The sequence below is a fragment of the Colobus angolensis genome, unplaced genomic scaffold, assembly GCF_000951035.1.
Source record: "Colobus angolensis palliatus isolate OR3802 unplaced genomic scaffold, Cang.pa_1.0 Scaffold143, whole genome shotgun sequence".
Lineage (NCBI taxonomy): Eukaryota > Metazoa > Chordata > Mammalia > Primates > Cercopithecidae > Colobus > Colobus angolensis.
Genome location: NW_012114522.1, coordinates 3,617,514 through 3,627,671, shown reverse-complemented (window position 1 = coordinate 3,627,671; position 10,158 = coordinate 3,617,514). Strand labels below are relative to the sequence as shown.

At 55.2% G+C, this 10,158-nt stretch overlaps 1 protein-coding gene across 4 annotated transcripts in view; it reads right to left on the bottom strand.

The window, feature by feature from the left end:
* Positions 1–616: 616 nt before the first annotated feature.
* Positions 617–10,158, bottom strand: part of PPP2R2C (protein phosphatase 2, regulatory subunit B, gamma) — a 251,874-nt gene continuing 242,332 nt past the window's right edge. For all 4 annotated transcript variants that reach the window (XM_011935418.1, XM_011935416.1, XM_011935419.1 and 1 more), the window contains 2 exons: positions 8,422–8,513; positions 617–2,824 (listed from right to left, as the gene is read on the bottom strand). In XM_011935418.1, coding sequence (XP_011790808.1) covers positions 2,533–2,824; positions 8,422–8,513 — 384 coding nt within the window. In that variant the 3' untranslated portion in view covers positions 617–2,532. The remainder of the gene's footprint in view (positions 2,825–8,421; positions 8,514–10,158) is intronic.

Sequence of the window (10,158 nt, the reverse complement as noted above, 5' to 3'; positions counted from 1 at the left end):
CCACCACCACCCCCATCACCAAGAGCTTCATCCTCAGAGAAGAGCTAAATTTAAAAAACCCAACAACTTCACAATGACCATGTGAACGCCCGTACATTTGAGAAGACCAGAAAATGTAAGCAGAGCAGGGATGCAAGTCTGTGACTATTACGCTGGTCCTTCCGCCATTTCTGGTTTTGTCCCTCCCACTGACACCTTTTCTTAACACACATTTTATCTTCACAATTTGCTTTGGACATCATTATTTTCCAGGGATCCAAAGACATACTTTTCCTCAAAGAAGATCTTTTCCTTTCTTTTTTCTCCTTTTTGATTTGGTACCCAAAGTTTAAAACAGAAGTAAGGAACTAGGAACCATATTAAGACCTCCTTTTGAAGAACATGTAAGATTCATACTTTGAAGATGGTAAATGTTAAATCTATGATGTGACAGTAACCTCTAGCTGCAAATACAAGTTTCTTCTCTTAACATTTGACTCACAAAGGGAGATGGATCGTAGCAAATATCCAAGTAATTGGTAAGGCCCTCAGAGCTGGGTTTTGGCTTCAACACGCTATCTATACAATTAACCACATTCTCAAACCTCTTTACAAGGGGGAAAAATGTAATCCAATCCTTTGATTGTTAAATTTAATTAGAATAGATATGTACATATAATACTGTCCAGGTCAACTGGATTTTATAGTGATATATAAACAAACATTCTTCATTCACGTTGATTAAAAAAAAAAATCAATGATCCATTTCCCTGTGTAAATGTTATATGGCCAGAAGTGAGTACACATGCACTTTGTGCTTTTACACACACAAAAGTCTACTGTAATCCACTGAGAATAACCTCAGCTGGGTCTATTTCCTGGGTTATGTTACATCTTGTAAAAAACAAAACAAAACAAAATGGTTGGATTTGGCTGGGTCTCTGCTCCTCGCTTTCTGAATCAAAATGCCAAACTACGTGGTTCTGCTGTGAGTCCATGAGCAAAGCCGACTCAGAGGAGTGGGCAGGTGTGGTATCGTCAGAACAGGAGCATCTACCATGGAAACACCACCTTCTCTGTGGCCCTCATTGTCAGAGGGGCAGAGTTCCCGAGGGACATGTTCTCTGGGACTGTGTGGTCCTTAAAGTACAGGTATCCTAAAATGGTCAGAACATGCAATTTCCTTTCAGAGGCAGTTCAGTGCATTGGCTCAAGGAGGGTGCAAGCCCAGGTTGAAGTGGGGTCCCGGGGAGGGCCGTACTCCTGAAGCCACGCAAGGAGCTCCGGGGGGGTCTTCTCCATCTTCCATCCTGCATTTCAGTTCTCCTGGACCCTTGTTGTCGCCAAGTCTGCCATGTCCTATTTTCCAAGACGGAGAGGCATTCCCTTCCAAACCTTCCATTTGAGTGTCACTTAAACATGAGCCACCCACAAGATGGACTGGAGAGAACCTCGTGTGAAGACCGGGACGGGCTCCTGACACCACTGCTTGGCGGGCGCCTGCCATGGGTGACCTGTGCATCTGCTCAGAGCCTCAGTTTCTTCTCGTGGACAGAGGGGATCCTAAGGTTTCCTCTTATCCCCAGCATCCAGCCCAGAGCCTGGCACGCTTCGAGAAGTTGGTGCTTACGATGGAAATGAATGAACACCCACCTCACAGTCAAGAGGAAGATTCCAAAAAATCGTGAATGGGAGCCAGTGTCCGCTCCAGGAAGGTGCCCAGTGAATGCTGGAGGGTGAGGGGAAAGCGGCTGCAGGGAGGGCTGCAGGGGGTAAGTCAACTGCCTCTAGGGCTGAGCACCATGCCCAGCACACAGGAGAGGCTCAGCAAACGGCAGGTGAATCAGATGAGGACACAGGCACGCAGAAGACAAACCCCACCCCGCTCCTCTTGGGAAACAGAACCAGATCTGGGACCTGGGATGTTTCAAGATGTTCAGAAACCTAGGAAAGAAGCTTGCATCTGCAAATTCTCAGCATGAATTCACCATCCAAAATACAAAGGTGAGATCATCAACTCTGAGACAGGGCGAACTGCCCCATGTATAACCAAAAGACCCCCTGGCTGGCTTGTTTGATATTCGTCATCTGTCCCTGGAGCCCTGATCTGGGACCGGTGAGGCGTGGGGGGGAAGCAGCTCCCATCAGCTCCGGCCCCTGCAGCAGGACGCACTGGAGTGAAAAATTAACCCGGACGCATAAAAAGTCCTATTGATGTGGTAAAGACCGCAGACCGAGACGGTGAAGGGACGTGAATGAAAGAACCCTGAACTGTAAGACTCCACAGTCATGTCCATTTTATGATTTGTGGCGGTGGACGCTTCCTTTCCTTTTTATTTTTTTAAACAGACAATTACTGCCAAACACAATTCTGGCCTAGGGAAGCTGGGGCAGGGATGGGGGCTCACGCTTCCTGTGTCCACACACTGCCCCCTCTGCGGCCGTCCTCGTTGGCGCTGTGACTTCCTTCCCCTCCTTGCGTCGCGGTCGTGAAGATCATGTCGGGGATGACTTGCACGAGGCTGGGTGGCAGGGGCCGGGATCTGCACGTACCTAGTGCATGTCAGAGTTCACCTTGTCCTGGAAGATGTACAGGTTGTTGGTGGCAGCGATGGCGATGATGTTCTCAGCCGGGTGCCAGGCCGTGTGCAGGATCTTCTTGGTGAAGTCCAAGCTGTCCACACTGATGTCGTCACGCCGGCGCTTGCCCCCCACGCACACACGCCGCGGCTTGAGCACAGCCCGGGGCTTGCTGCTTTCCCGCGAGGCCTCCAGGGTCACGTCCCGCTTGGTATTCCGATCAAACATGCGGAAGAAGTTGTTGTAGGCCCCGGTCATGATGACGCTGGTGGGAGAAGGAGAGGCGTCAGGCGAGGAGGAGCACAAGCCTCTTCTCAAGAAATAAGCCCAGGTGTGGGGACTCACACCTATAACCCCAGGACTTTGGAAGGCCCCGGTGGGAGGATCGCGTCAGCCTAGGAGTTCAGGACCAGCCTGGACAACATAGCGAGACTCCACCTCTACAAAAAAAAATTTTAAATGACCACAGTCCCACCTGTTCGGGAGGCTGAGGCAGGAGGATCACCTGAGCCTGGGAAGGCAGAGGCTGCAGTGAGCTGTGATTGTACCGCTGCAGTCTAGCCTGGGTGACAGAGTAAAACTCTGTCTCAAAACAACAAACAAACAGAAAAGCAAGCAAGCCCAGAGCCGACAGAGCCATCACTCCCTGGAAAGGGAATGCACACCTGCCTCTATTCCCCTGTCTGTTGGGGTCTCTTATATCCCCTCACATGTCAGCTGCCACCAACACGTAGACTCTGGGGCCAGGAGCTAAGATCATTTTTATGCTCTGCACCAATCATCATGAAAATATCCTCCTGGCCGGGCGTGGTGACTCACACCTATAATCCCAGCACTGTGGGAGTCCGAGGCGGGTGGATCACCTGAGGTGAGGAGTTTGAGACCAGCCTGGCCAACATGATGAAACCCCGTCTCTACTAAAAATACAAAAATTAACTGGGCATGGTAGTGGGCACCTGTAATCCCAGCTACTCGGGAGGCTGAGGCAGGAGAGTTGCTTGAATCCAGGAGGCGAGGTTGTAGTGAGCCGAGATCACATCACTGCACTCCAGCCTGGGCAATAGGAGCAAAACTCCGTCTCGGGGAAAAAAAAAAAAAAAAAGAAGAAAGAAAGAAAGAAAAGAAAAGACAATGCCCTCCTGTAATTTCCGTTAGTCCAGGAGAGAAAGCCCTGGCCTTCCAAAGGGACTGTGCGACCACAGCAGGAGGTAGCCACGGAAGCAGCTGGGACAGAGAACCACCAGGCCCTGCTTCCCTTCAGGGGCCCGCCTGTCCCGAGGAGTCGGGTGAATAAAGGAACACGCATCGCCATGAGGGACGGGGCGAGCGGTGCTGACGTGCAGAGGCTCACCGCCCTCACCATCCTGCTAAAGAGAATTCCACACCATTTCCTTGCTCTCCCTGCTCCTAAGGAGGGGATCCTGCTGGTGGGAGGAAGGATAAGTTCATTGACATAGTAAGAGGCAGGACGGAAAGTACAGCTCTGTGGGCCTGCGCCCAGACGAAGGGTTTGGGGTTTGGCCTCTGCAGGACCCTGGAGCAGCTGTGGTGCGCGAGGTAAGCGGGGAGGAAGAGGGCATTCCAAAAAGTGGCCACGAGATTAGAAGTTGTCCTGCTGAAGGCTCTTCAGGGAGGAAACCCTGTTTCCTTTTGGAAGCCAAGTTGGGCTTCCTGAGGTTAACACTGCTCTGAGACAGAACCAGGCGGATCCCTGGGTCTCCACGGGCTATGCACAGAGGACAAAAGCTCACACGTGAGCTCAGGCACTGTGGTCAGGGGCTTGGGCTCTGGCCAGTCCCCCTGGGTCTGGATCCCAGCTCTGCCCTACCCTGGCACACACCCCATCTTAGTTTTCTATAAATATTGGGGTCAACAAGGGAACGCAGCCCCTGGTGAGTGCAAATCAGGGGACGCAGGCTGAATACCCCGCACAGTGCTGGGCTTGGGGCACTTTGTCTCTTGTTATTTACCAGGTACTTCTCGATCCTAATCGTCCATGTGACCGAAGCCACACCTGCTTTATATGTGACTCAGAGCCTGGGACAAGGGAAGCAACATGAGCATGGGGCTGGGTGAACGAGTCCCACAGAAGGACCCTGCCCAGGCACCACCGGCTGAGTGGGGGAGGCCACACTCCCCACACTGGCACGGGGGGAGGCGGCCCCCTTTGTTCTTCAGGGAACAGTTCACATAATGAACCTGCGTGATTTCACACAACGCTGGCTCTTCTGATCCATTTAGTGGAAGGAGAGCGACATAATTAAAGTTATTTGCAACCCACACAGTTCCTGATCTTCCCTCTGTTCGGTGTGGAAATCAGCTGACACGTGCTCTGGGGGAGAGGGAGGGGGCCCCTCTCATCCTAGAGCACCAAGCCCCAGCACCGTGAGAGCCATTCCTCACATTCATGCAGGTTTCTTAAATTCCAGAAGATTCCCTTAACAGGGAAAAGGGCAGCTGAGCTGCTTCACCTCTCCTAGCCTCATCTGCATGTGGGATCAAAACGCTGGCTGCTTTCAGCCCCAGTGCTCCCCTCCTCTTTCCTTTGGGGACAGAAAGGCTCCTGCCCACCCGTCCCCACTGGGGCTTGTAATCCCAGCTGCTTGGGAGGCTGAGGCAGGAAAATTGCTTGACCCCGGAAGGTGGAGGTTGCAGTGAGCTGAGATGGTGCCACTGCACTGCCTATCCCTGTGAGCTGTCAATCACAGTGCTCTCTCCGCCCCCTGGCCTGGCCAACTGGGTTCAAAAAGTGGGCATGTGACCCACACAGAGCCAATCAGATCCTTCCATAAGAGTTTTACACAGTCCCTGGGAGGGGTTTGCTGGCTGAGGATAATGGAAAGCGGAATGATTTGGGAGTCATCTCTGAAGAGGGAGAGGATGAGGCTAGTGTGTAAGGAGAAGCAGGGAGAAGCAGAGATGGGTAAGCACAGAGAGAAGAAAATGGCCCTACAGATACAGCATGAGCCCCTGGGGAAGCCTTGCCCCGGGACTTCTCTGAGCAAGTATAGGCGTATCTGACTCCTGCACCTGAGCACGCTCAGCTGGCACAAATCCCTCCCACCAGGCAGGACAGATAAGGAGAGCTTCATGGAGGAAGGGACGTTGGAGCTGGGTGTGGGAGGGTCTGCGGGATTCCTCCAGGTGGGTAACCAGGGGAAGGGCAGGCCTGCCAACATGATAGTCCACGCAGGATCACTGGGACCCCTGCCTATACGAACTGGGATCTTGCTGAAGGCATCACACACGGACTCATCCCCAAAGTGGCCACGAAGGTCACAGTTTCCTAGAACCACTTTCCAGCTGAGCTGACTTAGAGAGGCCCAGGGGCTTCCTCAAGTACACGGTGGAGAGGGGTAGAATGTGGACCAGAAACTGAGGGAGTCCAGCAGGAGAGCTGCTGCCTCTCCACAGCGTGCTGCCCATCCGCGTTCTGCCGGTGCTGGGAAGCCCCACTGCAGGGTCCATCGGGCGGCCACCATGCGGCAGCCGCAGCGGTCTGTGGGCCGGGCCAATGGTCAGAGGGGGTCAACAGGAATACCAGGGCAGCAACTGGGATCCCGCGAGGATTCCAGTTTGCTTTGGTCTGCAAGGATACGGGGACCGATGGGGAATCCTTGCTTCTCTCCTGAGCCTCTGAGCCCCTGGAAGGCAGGACCCAGGATCTGTTTATCTTGGACTCCTGACCATGGGGCATGTTGTTCTCAGAACAGTGCTCAAAGTGAAGTGGGAGGTGGCACACTTCTATGCCTTCTAGAAACATCCACAGCCACTGGACGCACCTGCTGTCCCAGTGAAGGGCTCAGAACAGGTTGAGTCATAGTAGCCCCCCAGGGCATGCCACCCATTGCGGGAGGTAAACAAGGACAGAGGTTCCAGCCAGGCAGACACAGCCAGGTGTGCAGCGAGAAACAGGGAGGCGGGTGGGGGACCACTAGGACAGGGCGTGGCTGGCGTGTAAAGTGCACGCAGGAAGTTGCAGGTGGGAAGCAGGACAGGAGAGCCCAGGCCTGGACACCACTGTCAGCTTGGAGGAGTCTGGCGGCTTCCCCAGTCCTGGGAGCAGGCGTCACCTGGCCGTGGGCGCCCCCTTGTGGTAGCTTGAAGGAAGGATGGGCTGTGGGCCGCAACCAGCGGGGACCTACCCCGCAAAATGCACAAGAGCTACAGGTTCCTCTCCTCTGATTTGAATAGACCCTCTTGGGGCCCACTGCACCAGGGAACCCCTAATGTGTCAGGGCCTGCAGCTCAGGAGCATGGGAGGAGCCCTGTCTGCTGGGGGTGTCTGGGATCTATCTGGGGGCAGGGCCTAGAGAGAAGGTCCTGTGTCCTGCCGACCCAGCTGTGCCAGTCCAGCCCCAGGCCAGGCCTCCATCCTGGTTTTCTAAGTATCCTTTAGTGGCCCCCTGTGATCACCATGCCGGCCCCTCACCTGAGCTCGGGCTCTGCTCAGAGACCCCCGCGGTCAGGGGGAGCTCCAGGATGTTGGCAGCTCTCAGGAATCTCCTTCCCTGGACTCAATGGCTTGGCCCCCTGCTTGGATCCAGCCCTGCTTCCAGGGGGCCCCCTCCTAGTCCTGTCCCTGCCATGTCCAACCCCTCCTCTTATCCCACACACCAACCCTGATGGTCCCAGTCCTGTGCCCAGAGCCAGAGAGTCATAGCATAGTCATCTCACATGACCACCGCAGTGCCGGCCACTCTCAGAGGTCTGGCAGAGCCAGACTGATGCCATCCGCAGGGTGTACAGCCCCCACCAGGTGACGCCCGAGTCAGGGCTGCTGGCTCTCACTCTGCCCTCCTTGCCCACCACACTGGACAGGACTGCGGGGAGGAGGTGACAGTACATGGGCTCCTGATGGGTGGTATTCTGATCTAGCAGCCAGTGTGGTCTTTATCTCCGCACTGTCTGTCACCTGGAGACCCACTTCCGGATCTGGGCAGCTGGACTAGGAGGCATCCGGTCCTTGAGGAAGCAGCTGTAGGAGACACTGAGAGGCTACCTCTCAGCTTCTGAGCTTGAAACTCACAGATGGAGAATAGGCTTGTCCATTTCAGAATCTTACACTCGGCAGGAGCCTGAGCACTAAGCTGATGTGATTTGGGAGGGCAGAGGAGGGATTTTCCCACCTCCAGAATGGAGGAAGAATCCCAGAGAAGAGACACCGAGGTAAGGACCCACGGGTAGAGGTAAGGGGTCCCTGCCACGGCCCCCTTGTCCATACCCACCCTGGGCTGAGCCCAGGCTAGGGAGACACAGGAACTCACTTCTGGCACTGGGGGGCCACTTTCCAAGGAGGTGAGTTTGAGAGACAGCTGGACCTGTGGGTTATGACCAGCCCTGGAGGGTGCAGGAGCTCCGAGGTGCCCCTGAGCCTCAGCGGGCCTGAGTGGGGTGTCACCAGGAAGAGAGGGAGACAGTAGTGGTGATGGGAAGAGGGGTGAGTAGGCCAATGGTCAAAGCCATGGGGGCGCAGGGCTGTCTCAGGGCATGCAGGTGTGGATAGATGATGGTGACCAGGTGTTGGGCTACAGCCCTCGCCCCTGACAAGCTGAGAGAGGGGAGCACATCACTAGGGCCCCTGAATTAACTAAATATGTTCCCACTACTGCCTATAGGGCAGGCGCCAACATGGCTGTGAGGTTCAGTGACAGAAGATGAAGAAAGTTTCATGTCCTGCCCCTTGAATCTGAGCACTGAGAGTTGGACCTGCTCTGGAAAGCATGGGCTCCACCCGGACACCTGGACCCATCGAGGCTGAGTAGCCCTGTGCTGCGGGTCACCGGGATCCTAGCCCAGGCCCCTGCAGGGATGAAATCCTCCCTACGGTGAGGTGAGGTGTGGGCGGAGGTCAGGGCTTACCTGTCGCTCCCATTCCAGGCACATTCAAACTTGTCGAAAATGCAGTCATTCTCGTATAAGGAACAGAGCTTGCTCCGAAGGTAGTCGTGGACCTGGTGGGAGAAGGGATGAGGTGAGTGGATGGGGCACCCCGACCATCCTGGCCCCTCCACAAGGAGGGTCTCAAAGAGCAGCAAGGGTTTGCATGCCCTGACACGGCCCGACGCAGCCCTGCTCATCTCAGCAAGGGTCTGAACGCCCTGACACAGCCCGACACAGCCCTGCTCATCTTATCGGGGGGCCCACGACCAGGCGACCAGGCACACGGCTGACCTCCGAGCTGTGGCCAGAGACGGGAGCAGCACCCAGGAGCAGAGTCCACTGTGACAAACAGAACGCCCACAGCACAGGGGCCAGGACTGCCTGGGGGCCAGACCCTGGCTCTGCCCTCCCAGCTGTGTGATCTTGGACAAGTTACTTCACCTCTCTGAGCTTCAGTTTCTTCAAACTTAAAGTGATAAGAGGGCGAATCCCACAGTAGTTTTGGGGATTAAGTGCAGGGCGGGCCTTTTGAGGGTAATGATGACCAAGAACACAGGGTGGCGGCCATGAAGAAAGGGGAAGAGGGAACCCACACAGGTTTCTCATCCGTCCACCGCACGAGGCACTGAGGCTCACAGGGTCACACAGCCTCTAAGAGGCTGACCAGGATCCTTCCCCAGGATTCCTGGACCCCACAGGAGAGACGGTGACATCCCATGACCTGCATCCACCTGACTGCAGCCGGTCCTACAAGCCCGGTACCCGGAGGGCCTCATGAGTGCCGGTCCTCTGCTGGGGCTGGAGCTGCCAGGACAACAGGGCATGGGCTCTGCCCTCTGGGTGGGGAAGGGAAGGTAACTGGGTGCCATGGAGCCTGGTTTCAACTCCCAGAAGTTGCAAATAACAACCAATGAACACAGAAAACGTGAAGGGTGGTGTGAACATCAATTTCGTGTGTCAGCTTGGCAGGGCCATGGTACCCAGATCCTCGGTGTTTCTGTGAAGACATTTTGTAGGGGAGGTTAACATTTAAGCTGATAGACTGAGTAAAGCAGGCTGCCCTCCGTCATGTGGGGGGTCTCGTCCAATCAGTCGAAGACCCTGACAGAACAGACAGACCTCCCTGAGGACCAGTGGATTCCGCCAACAGATGCCTGTGGGCTCGCATGGTCACTCCCCTGGGTCGCCAGCCTGCCGGCCTGCTCTGCAGATTTAGAACATGCCACGCGAGTCGATTCCTTCAAATCTCCCTCTTTCTCAGTCTCTCTCCCCATCCTGTTGCTTCTGTTTCTCTGAGCCATCTGACTAACACGGTGATAAGGGCTACACAGGAAAGCAGAGTGGCATTAGGGGAAGCAGGATTGGGAGGAGGGGCCCGCTATTCACTGCAGACAGGATGGTTAGACAAGGCTACTGGACTCCCGCCTGGGGCCCTGCTCATCCTCCCCAGCCCCCGTGTCCTCCTGGTGACCCCAGCCTTCCCCTTGGGCCCCTGGGCTGCAGCCCCACCAGGCTGAGGGTCCCTGTGTTCCTGTCTGTCTGGGACCTTTGAGGGCGAGGCTGAGGTTCTTCCTTCTCTCTGGGCCCAGGGTCGAGCACTGTGCTGGGCACAGGGTACTGGCTCAGTATGTGTAACAACTAAAATCAAGGGGGATGAATGGCAGCAGGTTTTAGTGTTCATGTCCCAACCCGGGGCTGCATTTTTGTGTGTCCCCC